The 21,579-nt window shown below is 32.3% G+C and overlaps 1 protein-coding gene across 2 annotated transcripts in view; it reads left to right on the plus strand.

Moving 5' to 3' along the window:
- Nucleotides 1-21,579, plus strand: part of MEMO1 (mediator of cell motility 1) — a 131,058-nt gene that overhangs the window by 97,531 nt on the left and 11,948 nt on the right. For both annotated transcript variants that reach the window (XM_065929479.1, XM_065929478.1), the window contains 3 exons: nucleotides 2,013-2,155; nucleotides 10,048-10,124; nucleotides 20,199-20,303. In XM_065929479.1, the coding sequence (XP_065785551.1) occupies nucleotides 2,013-2,155; nucleotides 10,048-10,124; nucleotides 20,199-20,303 (325 nt within the window). The remainder of the gene's footprint in view (nucleotides 1-2,012; nucleotides 2,156-10,047; nucleotides 10,125-20,198; nucleotides 20,304-21,579) is intronic.

Consider the following 21,579-nt stretch of genomic DNA (forward strand, 5'->3'; position numbering starts at 1 on the left):
TAACTCTTCTCATTGTATTTTTCAGTCTTTGCTTGATTTTCAGAGCACAAAATGGTTGTATTTTGGACAGTTTTATTCAGTTTTATAATTGTGTGAGGGTGAAATTTTATACTCCTTTGCTAGGGAAGACCAGCTTCACAACTTGGATTCTGGACTTTTTATAGGAATATCACATTTCAAAGCCAGATGCTGTCTTCTTTGATTTATGCTTTGTGGGGATAGAGAACAATAGTAACAATAATTTTTGAAAAGCGGAATGGCAAAGAGGTGGATGGGTGAATCTTGATTCAAAGGTTGAATTTCTCAATAGTATGAGACTTTTACCCGTGTAGATAGCTCAAACTGAGGTTAAGTGGCTCTTACAGAGTAGGCTTGTGATGTTTCTCCAGGGTAAACCAACATTGACGAAGTGCTTTGCTTACAGTATTCCTCACTTTGTAACAGTTTTATGAATTAGGTATTGTAATTATGATCATTTTACAAATAAGATAAATTTTTAGGTTAGTAACTTACCTCTGCACTCACCATTTGTCTGTATGTGATAGAAATAGTACTTGAACCCATTTCTTCTGACTTCTTGTTTTTTTTATACTCTGCTTCCCTACTGTGTCATTTTAATGATCTTAGTATTTTTATTTATGTAGGTAGTACTTGAAGTTACAACAACTCATAACAATCTTCTTGAATTTTTTGCTAGAGTACAAATTCTTTTCTTTCATTTGATAATCACTCTTACCTTACTGAAAAGCCCCTATTCATTCACGCAGTTGTGAAGCACAGTGGTAAGAATCATAGAAAGAGATATCCCATGGCAGCTTCCTCTGCCAGCTTCCTGTTTTTTTCTTACTCCATAGATGCAGATTCTGCCCAAGAAGCCCCTGCATTGCAGAGGGACTGGAGATCTGTATGATCTGTTTATTTCGCAATTGACAAGGGTAAGGGGGCCTTTTTGGGGGAGGCGCTTGGGTGCCCTGACTTTAGCTTTATGAAGTTGAGCTAACATTTATTTTGGTAATACTTAAACCTAGTTGTTTTTTTTTTTTTTTACAGACCCTTCTATAAATTCTGTTTGTCCTCCGTCAATTAAGTGCCAAATGATCATATTAAAAGCCATATATTATAAGATTCTTTTTTTGTTAAGTCCTGTTCAGAACAAGTCAGACAAGCATGAGTCATGTTTCTAAAATGTCAACTCTGGGGTCATTTAGAATATAAATAGTACTGAATATATGTAAGTTAAATTTCACCACATGAAAATGTTAAAGGTCTGTTTCTGTAGCCCATCAGGTTATTCTTAATTCACTTTGTTCCTTTTCCATACTCTTTCAATCTCTAGAGTGAAAAAGTGTAAATATGCTGTAGACATTGTGGATGGGCGTGGTATCTTTTTCTTGCTGCCAGAAATCAATACCTATTTCCTTGAATTCTATGTCCATCCTAGATGCCAGTGAAATTTGAGTTGTATCTTCAGACTGTCCTGTATCTGTTTAATTTAGTTTAGGTGTGAGGTGCAGCTGGTGAATCTTTTGAGAGCCAAGATAAGTTTTGTGGGTCTCACTTGGTAGGTTTATAGAGCTAGTGCCAGAAATGGTGGTGTTTACAATCAGAATTAAATAAGGAAGAATTTAATGCTCTTTTAAACTGCAGAAGCATTGGGCAGAGATGATTGTAGCTTTTATGGGTAGTTGAGAAGATTGATGATAGTGACTTGATGAGCTTACTTTTATATTCGATTATATTGTTAGTAGTAAAATAGCTTTGTTTACCGAGCTCCTTTACCTAAAGAACTATTGTACATTTCTGTAACAGATATTTTTAATATTCTGTACCTCATTTTTAAATGGTTTTCTTTAAATATTAGTTTATAGATTTTAAGGATTCAATAACATTATGTATATTATCCATACCACTGTTAATAAATGTTCCATTTTTTAGTGCCAAGCATTGGAAACCTATTTTTATTATATTTTTTAAATGACTTTTTTTTTTTTTTTTCTTCTGTTTTCTTTAAGCCATAAGGATGAGTTTACCATTATTCCTGTATTGGTTGGAGCTCTGAGTGAGTCAAAAGAACAGGAATTCGGAAAACTCTTCAGTAAATACCTAGCGGATCCTAGTAATCTCTTTGTGGTTTCTTCTGATTTCTGCCATTGGGGTAAGTTCTAGATTTTAACATTTCATGGTAGAGATTATGTACTTGTGGTTAAAGGTATCTTTTCTTTCTAAGCTCTGATCTTCAGTTATTTATCACTTTCCTTGGAAAATTATACTTTTAGCAATAATATATAAAGGTGAATGAAAAACTCTTGGTCATTTAAAAAGGATGAGATTGTAATAGGGGATTATAGATACATTTCCAAAGGCGACTGGTATAATTGGATTCACACTGTGAGGGCATCCTTGCTTAGATACTTAGGTTAGTAGGAGTTAAGATCTTTTAACCTCATTTCTAGGTAGAGCTGTGTGATAGATTCTCTGAAGTTAGTTTTTTGGCAGATAAAACAAATGTTCTTTAGAACGAAGAAGAGCACTGTGTGCTATGCCAGTCTTGCTCCACATTTCTTTTTTTTTTTTGTAATTAGTCCTTTCTTCTTTCTTTTTTTGTCTTTGGTGCTTAATTTTTGCTCATAGTTGCCTCCAAAGATTATACCTCCAAAGTATCCTCCAAAGATTGTAACACATTAGTTACTAGCGCTGTGGTTTTCACTGGTTCATAAGGAAAAGAACTTCGAAGAGATTTTTGTTATTATTATGAATTAAAAAAAATAAGGAAGCATCACAGTGAATAGATCATAAAGGAAGTGAGATGTTTATGGATGTCTCTTTTAGTTAAATTTTTTTTTCTTGAATTCTTTGGATACAGTTTGTTCTGTTTATCCATTACTGTGATAGAATGTTTTTGAATCCTATTCCTTTTAGGACACTCTTTGACTCATTGATTTAATGGTTTAAGGATGCCAATATCTGTTCATTCTTCAGTTGTTTCTTTGATTATGGTGAAAACATAAGGCACAACACCATAAATTTTAAGCTACATAATGGCCAGAAAAACACCTTTAATGAGCTATAGGGAGCCCTGGCCTTTACATGTCTTGTCATTGATTGCCAGAGTTGATTCACCATTTATCAGGCGTGGATAGGCTGGTTTCTTCTTCTCTTACATCATGCTACACTATGTGTGGCCTTGAGATTTCAGTTCAAGAGAACCATTCTCCCTAATGGTATAGATAAATATTTTATCACTGATTTCTCAGCTGGAACTGATTATCTCCGCAGTAGACATTTGGAAAAGCCTGGAGACAGTTTTGGTCCTCATAGCTGGAGTGGGAAGGAGGTGGGGATGCTATTGGCATCTAATGAGTAGAGTCCAGCAAAGCTGTTAGGTAAACATCCTATAATGTACAAGATTATCTTGCCCACATGTCGATAGTGCTGAGGTTGAAAACCCTAGTTTAGGGTACTCAGGTAGCTCTGTCTGCTACCTTGCCAAATTCCTTAGAAGGCTCTCAGGGTTCTTTAATAACAAATTCTATTTACTAGTTGGTTTGCTACCTTTGACAGAAGTTATTTTTTATGGATATAAGTGTATTACTTAGATCTGAAGGGGTTCTTTTCTTGGGGATTTTGAAGTTTAGTAATAAAACTAGAGAGTATCATTATTGGGGGGAAAGCAATTTTCTTAGCATTATGAATAAAGCATGTTTTAGAAATTTAAAGTTCCTAAAGCATGTGTCCCTTCCTCTTCACTTTTAAGGCTCTTTGAATTGTTTAAAATCACTTCGTGACTTAAATAATTAACTTCTCTTATATGATAGTATTCTTCAGGGCCTAGACTCTCCCTCAAGGTTGGTATAGTACAACCACAACATAAATCCACTTAAAAGACGAGTAGATGTTTTAATGTTGCTTTTGTTTGAACTCATCCTTTTTATCTCATTGATGATTATAAAGAAAATCCTAGTCCACTACTGTATTTAAGTAGAATGTTGAGAGAGAAAAACAAATTTTGTTTTATATCTATTTACATCTTCAGAAAATTGTTTAGGCCATTTAATCTACTGATTTCTTGAAAATTTTGGAATTTAAATTGCAGGATCGAATTTTCTGGTTATAATTACAAAAAAGAAGTCAAACTTTCCAAAGTCTGGTAAATGTTGGCTATTGAAATTGTCAAGAGACTAAAACAGATTTATATTTACATTTAGTGGTTAAGTAATAGAACCTTTCCAAGTGTTTATTTTTTCAGTATAACTGTTGCTAATAATACTAATTAAATGCTTATTTTGTACTTATGGAAAGCACTATACTAATTCTTGTTAGGAAATTTGATGGAGGTTTGGGTGTAAGTGGAAAGAGTTACATGGACACTATTCCAAAATTGGTAGACTCCTTTCTACACTGTAATGGTGACGGCCACTCTTGTAAAGTAAGCTTCCTTTTCTCCTTTACATGCCTACTGAAATAATATGAATCGTTGGCTAGTTATGGATTAAGCTGTGTTTACTTAAATTAAATTTCATATTTTTCAAATTCATGCTCTAGTGGCATTGGTCCTCTTTCCTATATGAATGAACAGTAATTTCCAGTTCAAAAATCTAGCCTTTTCTCATGACTACAATACTTAGTTTCTTCTTATTTTAATGATACTGTGCAGATTGATTTTATCATATTTAAGTAATGATAACACTGAATTCAGAATCATTTCACAGGAAAGATTTATTTTCTCAAGTACTCAGAGATCTTAAAAGTTTCATTGAGTTAGGCTCTTAACACACTTCACATTTCTGAAATAGCTGTTTTTTTTTTTTTTTTAAGAGAAGTCATTTGATTATGGTACAGTTGACCAATTGCTCAGATATATACAGTGGAATTTTTTTTTGTTTTTGTTGAATAATATGTTAGAGTACTGGTAGTAACGACATCTTTATTTCTAGTTGTTGTTTCTCTTTTTATACTGTCCAGGTTCTGTGAAAAAATAAAATGAAAAACTTGATGATAGAGACAGTTGAGAGACCTATATGTGTGTAACTAGAAGGATTTTGCCTTGTCAACCTTATTTGTTGGCCAGTGTCCATTATAAAAATTATTTTTTTAAAGGGGTGGTTTGCTTTAAAGAGGTTCATCTTTCTGATTCCACTTAGCTCTTGTTTACACTTGAGAGAGACATTGGAGAAAGAAAAAAATAGATTAAAATACTCTCAATTTTTCTTTTTGAATGAGACAAGCAAAGGGACAGTTTGGAACCTAGATTCTATTGTGCCCTGTCTTTCTGTCCCCTCATTTGGATATCCCTGGTTTTTGGGAGGCCAAAATGGTGTTTCTCTGATAACGTTTAAATATCAGGAAGAGTAGCATAAGCGAAAGGACATTTGCTGCTAGTATTTGACGTTTATCATGGTTAAGTAATGCTGTCCGCACGCATTGTGCACTTACCAAGTTCCACATCCTGTTGGATGGCTCCTTCATAGAGAATTTTGTCTGTTGTCAGGACTTTTCAGTTTTTCTAGTTAGTATAATTTATATTCTGTTTTCCTGAGTTTTATTTTTGCTCTTTTCCATATATTCTGTTAAAACTTGCTTTTTTCTGATCATCCCGAACTTTATACTTTCAAATTTAGATTATTGACAGCTTTCGTTAACATAACTTTCAGTTAACTTCTGAGAAGTTTCTAAATGAAACTGGATCTAACACAAGTGATTCTTTAAAGTGGATTCACACTTCTATTTATTAAATAATTTTCCTTTTAAATGATAGTTTTAATTTCAAATCAGTTTCAGTAAATTTATTTGGTAAAAGTTAATGATAAGTTATTTTGTTAAAATATGAATAAGGTTTATACTACAGTCACTTCAGCAGGTTTGGATTTTTATCTGTAAACTTGCATTTGTATATTTACATAATTTTTTATAAATATATGCTGCTTATTAAAATTGGCATTTCTAGTTTAATATGTATTAGTATATGATTATTCATACTCTTCTCCCTTTCTGTTGTTAGTCTCTTGGGTATGATGGTATTACTATATTCTAAATATTTAAATTGATTTAAGTTAGCTAATTCCTGAAATATTCAAGATATTCAAGATATCATATTTGTCTTCTCAAATATTGGTACATAGTGATTTCACATATTTAGGGTTTTGATCTTTTGTGGGTTTGAGATAAAGCCAATAATTTTACATTATAACTAAGACTTCAGAATGAAAGGATTATAGTATTTTGCCTATAAAAATGAATACCTTAGTTGTGCTACTTAGATAATATTTTCTTTATGAAACATTTTTTCTTTGGTGGTGATTTCAATTAAATGCCCCTAGTTTAGGTCCTTAGTGTAGAATGATCTAATAGTCTTATCTCACAGGTGTTGTGAGGTTGAACTCAAATATTTAAACATATAAAGTGATTAAGTAAATGTATAAGAGTACAGTTTTTCCTGGACATACGTCTGGAAGTCTGTCTTACTCACTGATCTTTTGGGGGCTTTATAGAACAACTTTCCAAGCTCATTGTTTATTTCTGCAATCTAGTATATAGCTTAATGTTGAGATAGTTAATATTTTTTTTTTTATTTTTTGTTTTGAGGTATTTCAAAAGTAGTGTTGGTTCTTGTACCATTCATTGTTATGTTTGTCCTCATTAGTTGATTGTTGTGTGTTAAACAGACATCCCTGGAGCTTGTTCTCCACACTCTGTGAATCCACTCATTAATCACCAGTCACCTTTGGAGATGGGAAAATTACTTACCTGTATTTCTTTTTCTCAGAAAGCGTGCTCTGGAATGGATTCACAAATGAGCTACCCTCCTTCCCTCAAAGAGTAAGGTTTCTGCTTTACAGGATTTTTTTCTTGGGTTATTTTTCCTCTCATCTTTTGAATTTGAAAAGAACTGAGGGAAGGCTCCTGAAGAAACTACTGACTTACTCACTAGGGGAGTTCCAAAGCTTGTGCTGCCCCTAGGGGCAGGGTCAATGGCTCTTAGAGCTAGAAAGCTCATACTTGGAGTTGAAACAGGGGCTCAAAGAATCCATTTTCCCAGTGTACCTTCTGAAAGGATAAGTTTCAGGTAAGTAATTTTCTCTTACTATGTGATATGCTTGATTCATACTTATATAAAAGTTCACATGTCCAGTTCTCCAGGCGCATGGGCAACCGTGTTTGTTCACTTTAGATGCATAAGCTTTACTGAATGTTAGAAATACTGTAAAACAAAACTCATGAGGTACATGAAATCATAATATTTTTAAATGAATAATATTTGAAGGTGCATTAATGAGCAGTGTATTGTGTTAGTGTTGTTTCTTTCATTTCTTAGTAAATAAAATCTTGATAAACTTTATTTTTATAATTAGAAGCAAAAAAATCTTTTGAATTCAAATTCCAAAGGGTGTTTAAGTAAACTTGTTATGTATGTGTACTCATGTGCATTCACAGGTATATGCATACATACATATGTCCATATTAATGCATTTAGGCTAGGATAATGGCAACTATTTACTTTTAATTTGATGCTTTCTTTGAGTATGTTGACCAGAATGAATTACTGAAGTAATTTTGAAATGTTTGTATAGTTAAATTATCGTGAGACAGTTTGAGCTGTTACAAGTAAGATATTTTTTTCAATGTAGTAGCTACAGCAGTGTGATTTTAGCTTCTTAACAGAAATTCTTTAGTGCTTGTCAAATATTTCTACTCAGTTCTTCAGCTACTAAATTCGAGACGGCTACTAAAACATAGCAAAAAGTAGACAGCAAAATATTAAAACATTTGCTCATTGATTTTCTTTGTATTTTGTCATTCTTATTAAATCACATGTTGAATTAGTATTTTAACTTATTTTAAACATTCTGTGTACTTCTGTTCTCAGAAGTAATTTTTAAGTGAAAGTTAAATTGAAAATGGTCCATATGAAAAAGATAGCATTTTAAAAAATAGTTACACTTTTGACATATGGTTAGGGCAGGTTTAACCAACTTCAGCAATTTGAAACAGCAGCTCTAAAGTTGAAAATAAGTAGAAAAGACTTTTGAATAGCAAATGTCACAAAGTACACACATTTTTCTCTGCACTTGAGAGTGGCCATCTTGAGATAAGACAGTTATGTCCCAGTAACAGGGATTCTTGACAACTAAAACTAACAGTTATCATCAGAAGTAAGAAAAAGAGAATGTATTAGTATAAACCTGAAGCAGCTCAGGTTCAAAGAATATTCATCTTGATTTCATCCAAGAATATTACTCTAATTACAGTGACAGTGAGTTAGAATTTTCTTGTCCAGGATTGTTTATTTGATTGTTTATTCATTTCACAGAAGATGTGGGGCAGCTTTATCAAAAGAACTTTGAAATAAAAGTAGAAATTTAGTACCAGTGAATTGAATCAGTAAGTTATTACGATAGACTTTAGATTTGGCTTTGAACCTTCTGAGAGCAACCTGGCAAATAGGAAAAATAGTGTAAATTATATAATGCGTGTTAGGTAGGAGTAAGTACATATATTCTTTAAAGAAAAACAAAGCTGTACCTAACTCTCAGTTTTGAAGGAAATGTCTGATGAATTGTTTAATATAGAGATGCTGAGTGATAGAGTTGTCACTGTTTAAGAATTTTTTTAGTTCAAGGACTGTAATAGATCTGATAGTTACAGCAACATACAGTAATCTCCAGTGTTTACCAGAAAAGGTTGTTAATATTCAAAATGCAGGTAATTGTCTCATAACCCTATTACTTGCTTCTAGGATATCATGAATTGTAAGATGCAATATTGATTTAATAATGGTGCTCAGTGGGGGAGTGGGGGGATAAGAACTGCCACATTGGAAATATGGTATATTGTAGAAAGGTGACTATCAGAGATGATTAGCATCAGCAAGTTAATGAAATGTTAAAAACTGTGATGTGTGGTTTCTCTCAAAAACTACATCCAAAGGGTTTTATAATTTTACATAGCTCGTGATCTATAAGATGATATTTTTTAGTGAGATAAATAGAGAACTTAGAAATCATAATCATCCAGTCAAAGAAACGCAGCTTCTCAGATGCGAGGACAATAATTGGCTATGTGAGCTTTGCTGTAATATTTCAGCACAAGGCACATGGCATGTGTGAGTATGACTAGTGCACTAGAATGCCTTCAGGATTGCACTCTGGTGCATCTTTGAAAATAAGGAATATAAAAATAAGGAGTTCTTGAAAATAAAGGCATTGCTGAAAAACAAGTTTTGATATATCTGAAATACAACATAATCAGTTGAATAATAATCTGTAATTAATTATGAATATGTTTAACTTTTGGCTTTTATATGAGTATAGTAGGAAGCAAAATTCACTTCCTGAGCCTTTTGTTTCTCCCTTTTTAAACTTCTTCCATTTACCCTCTCTGTTCTTTGGAGAATAACTAAACATTGACTGTTCTGTGCTTGTACCCTTACTGAGATTTTATTGTCAGACTAGAACTACTTGTTAAATTTATACTTTGGTGTATCCTACTTAAAGGCACTTGTATTAATCCTTTTCTAACATTTGCAACAGTGACATAAATTTTTAAAATTTAGATCATAAAAATTATACAAGCCACATATATCTCTGACTGACTTTTTTTTTTTTTCTGTAGTAGAGATTAAATCTTTGCATTTGTACAACAAAAGCCAAGCTTTCGTTGGTTTGTTATATTGAGATAGTTTCCTTAAGCCAGATTTTCTTGAATCATAGTCTTTGGGTTTACTTTCCATTATAGACCGATATGATATGTTTAACAATGCTTCTAACTTTTAAACTGTTTTTCCTTAGTCTTTTGTATTGATTGTGACTTTAAGGTTTTACAGTTTGAAATAGTTTTTAACCTTGTAAAACACTGATGATATATCATTTCTTTATTACCTTCCCAAATATGCCTTTTATTTTTCGTACAAGGGCTCTTGGGAATCATTCTCTCAGAGGCTTAAGCTGTGCTTTGCCTTCCATGAGAACTGAAATTATTTGGTAAGCGCTTGCTTTCTTTTTAGCTTCTAATTTTTCCCTATTTTATTTTGTACATGATATTTGTTTCAAGGTCAAAGGTTCCGTTACAGTTACTATGATGAATCCCAGGGGGAGATTTATAGATCCATTGAACATCTAGATAAAATGGTAAGTCCTTCAGGTGTGGGGTTTTACTGCTCTAAGATTTTTTTCTTTAATTTCAGATTAGTGACTCAAGACTTATTATGTTAAGGTATACAGTGGGCTGATAATTATTTCCCTATCTTTAAATGTGCAAAATATATATTGTAATCATGTAATATTGATTATAAAATAATCCCTGTTCTATTAGTAGAGATTTCCTTCATCTTAATTTTGATTAATTATACTTTGAATAATTAGATACAGATTTTAGATACTATTTGGGGAATGTCTTGGTTTTAGGGATAATAGGATACTAATGTCATTACTTACTGTTAAGCAGAGACAACCATAGTAAATTCTAAGTTTATTTTATTACTTAATTCTATTTTTTTGGCCATTTGGGTTTTTCTTAAATGGAATTTGGATTTGTTTTAAATTAGAATTTTAAAACATTATTGTATTCTTTACTAGCCCAGAAATACAGTAGACATTGATCCTGCAGTCAAAACTGCAGCTATTGTCAAAACCTGCAGTCAAAATATCCTGCAGATTATTGAGTCAAAACCTCAAGTTTTCCTTGAGGTAGGGTGGTCAGAGTACTTGCTTTACTATTTAGTATTTAATATTTTAGGTAATATTTGATGTTTTATAGAGACATGCAGATCATTTTGGTATTGACTCATAATGGAATATTAAATCTAGCAAATATATCACTAATTTTCTCTGATCTTCCACAGATTGTTTCATTTTTCTAGTCCTCAATTTGTCATCTCTAAGATGAGAGACTTGGAGAGACTTAGTCTCTAGATTATCTTTAAACTCTTATCAGCCTTTAACTCTGTAGTCTGTTTGTGATAAGCTTTATGGATATGTTTTAATATAAGAATATTTAGTCTAAAGTAGAAAAACATTTTAGTAAGGATTTTGGATCTGAAGCTATAAGTAGATTATATTGAGTAATATTATTTTATTAAAAGCCAAATGGAATAAATGCAGTTACTCAGGAGATTTTATCATATTTAAATTTATCATGTTACTTTAAATCCGATTATAGCCTAATACTTTTGCCTTTGAAATTTTGTTTGAATTTTATTCACTGACTTTTTTTTTTTTTTTTTTTTTTTGCTTTATTATATTGTCATGTCGGTCAATTAATTCTTTTCTGGCTACTATTCTAATCTTGCTATTCTGACGTTTAGTTCTCAGTTGCCTCAGAAAACTTTTCTGGTTCTATGTCATTTATTTTCTTCATAAAGCAAATGGTTATTGAGTGTCTACTATATTCTAATACTATATGAAGTATTGAAGATACTAAGAAGAGGAAGCATGATCTCTGATTTAATCGATCTTACAGTCTCATCATCAAGTAGACTTAGAAAAGAAACCATTACAATATAGAGACATAAGATGTTTAGGAGGCATTATGGACACACCGGTCTCCTTACTGTTGCCCAGTAATGCCGTATATGTGCCCTTTGCACTGGACTGTCTCACTTACTTTATGACTGCTCAGTTTTCCCCCTCCCAGTGAGGCCTACTGGCACATCTTACACTCCACCCTTTCAGCATCCACAGTCCACCTTACTTTTCCTCTAAGAAACTAAATATTTCACTTACTTATTATGTAAGGATATATGTTTTGTTTACTAATGTATCTAAAGTGCTCAGACTAGCTGTTGAAACGTAGGTAGGGGCCCAGCAAAAATATTTTTCAAATGATTTGAGTTGGTGAATATATTCTTTCTGTGTACATAATTAAATTAAACAAATACCCTAATTGTAATCTGAGAAAGAAATAAAAATAAAAGTAATTTATAGTAAATTAATATATGTTTATTTGATAATGTACATGCCCAGGTAGCTGTATTCGAGGAGGAGACAGTGGAGTAGTTAGATGCTTACAGAGTATCATTAATTCAACAGCTACACACAAGCGTCTATTTAAAGATGTTTATATTTGTGACTTACATCACCAAGTTGCATTGGTGAGTGAATAATTCACCAATTCTAAAATGGTGAATAACTCTTAGGAAAACTGTAAATTAAAGTATAGTTTTCCCTCACTTTATATGATAGTTTATTTTTGGGAAATCTATTGTATAACATCATGCAAAACTTCTCTGTGTTTGTATGTAAAGTGGTATTAAGAGTGTAGATAATTATAAGCAGGTTCTTCTCGTATGTGGACATACGAAGTATTAAGAGATAGGGACAGTTCTTTGTGTGGGGGACTGTGCTGTATTGCAGGACAGTCAGCATCCCTGGTTGCCACCCACTAACCCCCCCAGTAGCATCTTCTGATTATTGACACAACCCAGAAATATGCCCTGGATTGGGAAGATATCCTAAAATAGGAAATGGCAACCCACTCCAGTGTTCTTGCCTGGAGAATTCCTTGGACAGAGGAGCCTGGCGGGCTATAGGCTGTAGGATTGCAAAGAGTTGGACTTGATGGGGCGTCTGAGCGCCTAGGAACATGCCCACGAACATGCCCACAGTTTCCCACTGGGCCCCTGTGTGAGCAGTTATCCTAAGGCCTTCTGTGATGTGCTCAGTCAGGTCTGACTCTTTGCAACCCTGTGGACTCGAGCCTGCTAGCTTTCTCTGTCCATGGGATTTTTCCAGGCAAGACTACTGGAATGGGTTGCCATTTCCTCCTCCAGGGGATCTTCCCTTCTAGGGAAGATCTTTCCGACCCAGGGATCGAACCTCTATTGGCAGACAGATTCCTTACTACTGAGTGATCTGGGAATCTACCATTCTAAGACCTTTATTGTTCAGTCACTCAGTGTAAAACCTTACCCTGTTCTATTTTTCTTCTTAGTACTTATTACTGTGTGACTTTTTATTTGTTGATTTGTTGGTGAAAAACTCCTCTATTAGATTGTAAGCTTCATGAGATCAAGATCTTTATTTTGTATCAGCCTGTTTGTGGTACTCGGTATGTATATCTGTCACATCAATGGCTGAGTGGATGAGAGTGAGAAATTAGACTAGACAATCTAGAACAGGCTGTTTAAAGGATATCAAATAGGAAAGTGATAAAGCAGATTGTATGTGAATAGATCGTATAGCTGTACTGCAGCAAATGGGTTGGACGGAGGCCGGAGGAGAAATGAGTATAGACTAGTTTGATAATCCAAGTGAGACATGGTAATTTGGTTGGGTTGGTGATGGGGAAGAGAGGGACAGAGTGGATGTGTCCAGTGTATTTTAGAGACAAACTGATGATAAAACTTGGGGGAGAAGGAAGTGTCAAGGGTAATTCCTTCCAGAAAATACAGCAAATTAGTGAATACAACGAAAAAGAGGCAGACTCACAGATACAAGGAATAAGCTAGTGGTTACCAGTGGGGAGGAGGTTAGAGGCAACGTAGGTCGGGGAGTGGGAGATATAAACTATAGTGTGTAAGATAGGCTTATAAGGATGTATTGTACAACATGGGGAATAGAGTTAGTATTTTGTAATAATTGTATATGGGATGTAATTTATAAAAAAATCTTTTAAAAATTAAAAAGAAAAGGATGTTTCTTAATTATGTGGCTTATGCTGCTGGTTATGTCTTCATTCTGTTCACTTAGGTCAGAATCACGAGAAGATAGGACTTTTTTTTTTACAAGGTAGGGTGATCATAAATTCAGATATTAGGAATATGTTATATTTGCTATAACAAATAGCAAGGCATCCAAGTGGAGATGTCAGGCAAGTAGGCATTTGGATTTTCTTTTCACCAATTATTTTTGAGTGCATTTAAAGTTCTAGGCACTGGTGAAAATAAGGCAATAAATAAGCTCATTTGATCTCACAGAAAATTTATTCTATCTGGAGGAGACACACATATATATATATTTTTTAAAGAGTTAAGGATATAGTATATAAGTTAGTTTCCAAAAGTGATGTGTGCTATGCAGAGAATACTAACAGGATTTTGAAAAAGTGTATAATTCTAGGCTGCTTTAGATTGAATGCTTGGAAAAAGACTTCCTGAGGAGGAACATTAAATTGAGGTATAAATGATAAGAAGGAACAAATTAAGTAGATCAGAGGGAAGAACATTCTAGACAGAACTGCCATTGTGGCAGCCTTAGGGTGGGAAGAGGCTCGTGTGTTAGAAGAAAGGGAAAAAGGTCAGGGCTGTAGGAGTGTAGGAGAGAGGGATAAGAATGATACAGCTCAGGGGAGAGAGATGGGCAGGGAATCAGATAATGTAGGGCTTTAACTTCCAGGATAGGAAATTTATGTGAATACAGTGGCAAGTGAAATGATGGAATAATAAAAATAATTATTTTAAAGGTTGCTTTGTGGTTGTATAGAGAATGGATTCTACAAAAGAATCAGGAGTAGTAACAGTAGGCATTGGCAGGAGTTTGGGGGAGAGATGTGCTAATAATTTGAACCAGGGTGGTATTAATGAAGATGGAAAGAAGTTCATAGATTTGAGTTCTTGTATTCAACAGGGCTTTGCTAATGGATTAACGGTATTGATTTGGAGCTCAGAGGAGAGATCTGGATTAAGTTTGGGAGTTTTCAACATGTAGTTGTTAATCAAAGCCAAGGCAGAGATGGGATTGTCTACTGTAGTAATTCTCAACCCCATCTTTACAACTGAAATCTCTTGTGGAACTTTCTCAAAATAGACTTGCCCATACCTGCCCCTGGGGATCCCCTTTTAATAGTATGGAGAGAGTCCCCAACAACTTAATTCCAAAATCAGCTTTGAAGGTGAGTTGGAGCTAGCCTATTATGGATCCTGATCTGTTGAAATAGAACAGAATTTCCTATTCGTTTTCTTTCCCTTTGTTTTCTACTCAGCTATGTAAATACTTTGTGGACTCTTACTCAGACAACATTTAATTTTGCAAATGTAAGAAGTCATCAATCAGTGAATTGATGCTTTTAGCACAAGGGAAATGTTTTCCCTAAAACATTGGTTTACCTGGTGCTCTGAAGTTACTGAACATAATAGCATCCTTTGGAATTTTCTAGAATAGAGGACATATTTAAATAATATTATTTGTTCTGTGTGTATGTTGTATATTACAAACATCTATACTTAACATTTCTTTTAGCCTACCTTCTAACTTTATTGATTTTTAGGTTATATTAAAAGGACTAGCTTTGTTTGTCTTTCTTGATGTGTATGATTAGTTCGATAACTAGACCCTAGTTTCTTACTTTGACGAAGAGCGAAAAGAGTCACATTTACCCATTGGCATGATTCTTGTAACTTCTGAAAATTTTTGCCTCTCCTGCTCACTTCTTAAGCTTTGAAACTTTTAGAAATTTTTGTTCAGTAGAACCAATAAGCTTTTAGGTTGAATTCCGAATCTACCTTACGTTACATGTCCAAAATTATCGGAGGTTAGCTTTAAAAATTTTATTTAAATAGCCTGGAATAGAATTTTGGAATAAATATTGAGTATTTGCTTCATTTTAATATGCTTGAATTTGATAGTTGATATAACATTTGACTTGAACTTGGTTTTTGTGGTCCATTTGTTGAAACACTTCTGTAATATATGTCTATATAATTTTTAAAGGGCTCTTAAGTGATCTTTTTTTTATTTGCATGCTGTTAATTCAAGTTATAAATCTATTCTGGGAGTTAGAATAAATGAATGAAAATAATAATGATTAGCTCTATACATATACTCATGTATATATGATTTTATACATGTATGTATATCAATACACTCACTGTTATGCCAGCTCTTACACAGTGTGTTTTCCTAATTGGTTTATGTGACCAAATGGTGAATATCCTAATATATTCCTTTTTATGAGTATCATTTTATATTGTAAATAATTTCTTTCATTTAAGAATTAATACCATAATTTCTATAAATCAATCTTTTCAGAGCAGAATATAGTAGAATACTTCTATACAAGTATTGCAAAAATGTTAGCAATTCTGAATTGTAATTATACCTTTGGAAAGTTTGATAGAGTGAAAAGTTTATTTTTAAGTAAGAAATTATAAAATTGTAGGGTTTTTTTTGAAAGTTATATTAAGTTTTGGTGCCTTTTTTGTTATCAGAAAAGTCTTTTTAAATGTAGTTAATGAAATGTTAGAAAATAAAGTTTTTAGGCTCCAAAATCAAAAGAAAAATTGCTGATTTTTGATGGGAGAAATTTTATGTCTAGCATTTGGATATCTTGGAAATTAATTATGTGAAGAAAACACATAAAGAAAGAAAAATATATAGGAAAACAAGCTGAATCTTTCAAATGTTGTAGTTTGGAAGAAAAAACTAACTAGTTGTAACATGTAGATTCTGAAAGTCTTACAATATTACTAACTACTGGCCATGTTTTTTGGTAATTAGTATGTTGCAATTTCAGTTTGTATAGTGACCAAAGCAGAACACATTTTAAGATGTTGATTTCTGTGAGCCTTTTATATTACATACTTGAAACAGCAGCCACATTTATACACATTTTATATATATTTGATTGTAGGTTATTTTTCCATACTGCTTTTGATGTAGACCAGTGTTTCCTTATGACTATTGACATTTATGATTTGGCAAAGAGAATCTGAACATGTCATTGTAGTCATCTTTTTAACTTCTTTTCCTTCCAGATTTATAATAGTCACTTTATTTATTTATTTTGAACTTTTAACTTCTTTTCTTCTTGTTAGTCTTTTGAAAGTGAAGTTGTTCATATTTGTCCCTTTACACTTCTTTCTCTTGAACTTAGCCTGGTCATTTCTTTAGTAGTTGCTTCTAGTTTTACAATATCTTCCTTAAGGTAGCTATTTATTAGTACATTTGTTCTTAGCACTGCTGTGTTTAGAGTGTTTTTTTCCCCCTCTAAAATTTCTTTCATTATAAGATTTTATCTTGGTACCTCTTAAAGAAACGAAAATATTTCCTTTCCCTACCTCATCTTCCTATATGTGTACCTATCTCTCCAACATAAATATGTATCCTTATTTTAAAAAATAAGGCCACAGGCTTAATGATATGATAATATAGTTTTAGTTATGTGTTAATAATTGAAAGATACGGTTCAGTGTTTATTTCTCAAAGACTTCTGAAAATGTTTTGCTACTCTTTTTGGTGTTTGTTTCTTTAGAGGGAGATTATTTCTAGGTAATAGTATTTAAAATTAAGTAAAATTTAAGTAATTTATTATATATAGGTAGACTTTTAAAAAGGGGAAGGCCTCTGTTATCTTATTAGAGTCCTGAAATTGCAGCTCTGCTAGGTAGCTGCCTGTTGAGTTTAGGATGACTATGTAGGCTTTGACATTACAAGCTTTCACTGATTACTGGGAAAGTCAGCACAATGATAGATTCCCTTCGCTTTTCTTCCCTTCAAGGTAGGAAGTTAGCTTTCAGTCGGAGGATTTCTTGCCAAAACTGCTAAATTCCTCAGGAACCCATATGGTCATTGTGATGGATAGGCTATTGGTGTTTATAATGTCTTTTTGTATCTTAGAGCTGAATGGGTAGTGACCCACTTCACTACTTCCTATTAGATTAAGTTCTTAATCACATTAGATTAAGTTGAAATTCTCAGTATACCAGGCCCTAACAAGCTTTCCATCACCTGGACATTAGATTTACTGATCATCTCTTCCAGTATTTTAAGAAATAGAAGAGTTCTTTAGGCATATTTGGGGAGCACTTTTATTTTTCATCTTTTTGGAATTTGGGCAGTAGCATCAAACTAGCATTTTTTATCTTTGAATTTTGGTAATAGTAATTTTAAAATTGTTAGAATCAAAACATAAATATATACAGAAGTGTATTTGTCACTGTTCTGTGTTAATTAGTGGGTGTTCCATTTTGCAGTTTTACTGATCATTTTTGTTGCTTTTGCATACTTTTGAATTTTCTAATTGGAGAGGTTCACTCATGAGAAATGCCTTAATTTTTCTCTCTATCCCTTACTTGTAAAAAGGCATACCTCTTAACTGTTGTATTTGTCAGAGAATTGAATATAATAAAATTGATTCTTGCCCTGGTAGGTACATAACGCACTTCAGGGAATTAAAATTTTAAATTTAATCTCTTAACTTCCATTACCTCAATTTTTTGCTTTCTGTTTTGTAATTTAACTATTGTATCTTCATTTTGAACACTTTATTTAGTAGTGTCTTCTTTACATTATAATTTTATATTTTCTCTGTGAAATTTCTTGGCCACTTTGAATTCTTTGTCTTCTACAAATATGATCATTAGTTTTCTCTTTTAATTATTCATGTTAATATATATAAATGTGATATATTTATTCACAGTGTGCTTTGAGATTTTAATATTAAGGTACACATTGTACCTTTAATGTTACATCATTTATTACAAAGTGGAATTTGATTTAGGGTAAGCTGTCCTAGACTTCATCCAGGAGCTTTGAAAATTCTATTATAAGATGTATACCACTTGTAGCTATGTGTGAGTATTAAAGATTTATTGATATTTCTCATTATTCTGTATGAAGCAGAGTAAGTAAATGAGAAGGAGCCTAGGATTAGAAATTTAGAGACAAACTTTTAACCTTTTTAATGTATAGTTTCTTCATCTTTAGGGAGTTATACCTTGATTATTCATATTTATGGAAGAGATTTACAACTCCATCTCTCTATTATTATTTGGTTTAGAAACATATTGAGTGATTTTCTGTGTACAAAAATCATAATACTAATCATTTATCTTAAGTGTAACTTTTAAATTAGTTCATATTTCTCTCTAGGAGGATGTTGACCTGGAAGCCTCCTAGTTGACAGGAGAAAACCAACTTAGCATTAAACACTGGTTGTGGATAAATTTGAGAGTGGCTAATTGATGTGCAAGAAGTTGGAAGTTGACTACACACACATAGGCTTATCTTTCAGATATATTTGTAGAAAAATATGATAATGTTTATGAAAAACTTGGATATTCTCAAGAAAGATTCTTTATAAAATTAAATTTTGATTTAAATGTTGCCACTGCAATATTTGTACTATGTCACTTGCTAATTGCTATCATTTTCCAGATGAGTGTTCATCTGATTATCATAGATCCTTTTACATTGTGCTTGCTAAAATGTGTTGAAATACAATTAAAAAACACACAGTTTATGTCACTTGAATCATTAGTTAAACCACAATTTACATTTCTCCCAGAGGATATTAATCCAGTTATTGAACATAAGTATAAAGTATTTTACCTGGGTAAGAAAATAAGGTCAGGTAGTCAGTAAATGGATGAGTTTAGAATCATTGGTTTATTTGCTTGATTCAGATGAGTTAAAGTTGCTCTATGTCAATGTATTATGAACACATTTGAAAGCATTTGCAGAATACAGAATTAGTGTAAACAAATGTCCAAATCATAGTGATTGTTTCAATAGTAGTCTAAAAAATTTTAATTCTCAGTTAAAAATTTGAAAACAAAGCATTCTAGTTAATAAGAAAGAGAGAACTTTTATTTTTTCAGCTTGTTTATAAAAACCTATTTTGCTTAAGCTTTTATCAGTCTGTTATGAGCTTTAAATTGATTAAAAATATATTAACTATTTTCTTAGTTTGTGGTCTCATTTATCACATACCTAAATAATTACTGATAATTAAAATGCCTTACACACTGTTGATATTTAAGTATATGTAATGGAAATAGTAAAATTATAATTGGCTCTTGATTATTTATGTCAGTGGTATGAGTAATATAATGGACATGAGAAAAAGAACCATATATCAAATCTAATTTTAGATTTTGTATGAAAATTGTCACAACAGGTTTACCTGTATAAATCTTGTGTGTACACACGCACATATGAAAAATATAAAATCCTGAAATGTTTGAGGATTTGTGAGCTGAGTGACAACTGGGGAAGATGGTGTAGAAACATCCCAGGAGGTTAGAGAAAACTAAACTGGGGATTAAATGTTTTTGTTAATAAAATGTGTATATTGTTGAGAGTTGACTATAATAAGATTACTTTGGATGAATGAGTGAAGTATTAACTTCACTAAGTAATGTGTTTTCTTTATTGAAAAATTATGATCATTAGCTTTAAGTAGCTGTTTTAAAATGTAATTAAATTTAATTAGGAAATAATAAGTTGTCCTTTTTTCTTTCATTCTTTTTTCTTTTTTTTTTTTTTTAGGGTATGAGTATTATAGAACAATTAGATCCTGTATCTTTTAGCAATTACTTGAAGAAATACCATAATACTATATGTGGAAGACATCCCATTGGGGTGTTATTAAATGTGAGTATCCTTAGGAAGCCTTGTTTTTTTTTTTAAAGAAAGCATTTAATCTTACTATGTTTCAGAATATCTTAATTGATACCATCTGTGACAGTTTATTAGCTTTAGTTTTAGGTATATGTAGTCAATTTTCTTTCTAGTACCTTTAAGATAATTTAAATTTTATTGTTTTGGTTATTTGAGGTTATTTATCACTGTATGACTGGCCAAGATTTTCTTTTAAATACAGAGTTTTTTAGAGTTGAAACCCATTTTTTTCTCCTTGACTCTTAGCCAGTTCCAGTATACTTTTTACAAATATAAACCAAAGTAAGCTTTCAGGAGATATGGTCTTTCTAATTTTGGGGTTTTGCTTAGTGTTCTTGACTCCATAAAAAATAAATCGAAGATTCTGTGCTTGAGTTTTAGATATTAATAATTTAATAAAGCAAGACAAATGGTATGTTTTTCTTCTTATAATGGAGACAATAGTATTTCGTTTAAAGACTGGTAAAGAGGCAGAAGTTTTTGGTTAGCTGGATTTTCTAAAGAGATAATAACATTAATTTTTTCCCTAATAAGACTGGACTTGGAAGAAAATGTGAGACTCAAAAAGAAGAAAATGTGTACTCAGGAATGGGAAGAGGAAGGAATAATGGGTTCATTGTTTGGAGAGGCAGAGAAATAATGGAATTGGTAATGTAGTCTAGAATAGTCTAGACTACATTAGGAACCTAAAGGTCTAGTGTTACTATACTGTAATTTGAAAGATAGTACATTGTGGATTTTTAGGAAAGGTCTCCTCTTAAGCAGTATTGACTCTAAGAGCCTGTTAAGGGCTTAAATTGATCTCTGAAATTTAAACAAGACTAATCTATACTAATTTACTAAAGTTTGAATTGGATCAAATAAAACTTCAAAGTAAAATTTTAGTAAAATAAATGATGAACTAATTTACAGTTAGATTAAATTCCTGGTATACTTCTTAGATTTGGTACTAAATTTATATACGTTTAAAATTTAATCAATGTCAGACAAAGAAAAGAGCCTTTAACATTTCAAGACGAAAGTGGCCAAGGTTTGGTTTAGCTAATGGAGAGAAAGATACTATGCTTTAAAAATTTTTTATTTTTTAAGTGGCTTTATTAAATAGAGGGAGAGATAGAGTGGAAGATGACTGGTGTTTATCAAGAAGCTAGATTAGGATATGTTCTTTGAGAGAATGAAATAAAGAATTTTTTTTTTTCCTATTTAACTGAGGTGATGAGAACTCCAAGAAACGTAGAGTGGGAGGGAT

This window comes from Muntiacus reevesi, chromosome 3 (genome assembly GCF_963930625.1).
Source record: "Muntiacus reevesi chromosome 3, mMunRee1.1, whole genome shotgun sequence".
Lineage (NCBI taxonomy): Eukaryota > Metazoa > Chordata > Mammalia > Artiodactyla > Cervidae > Muntiacus > Muntiacus reevesi.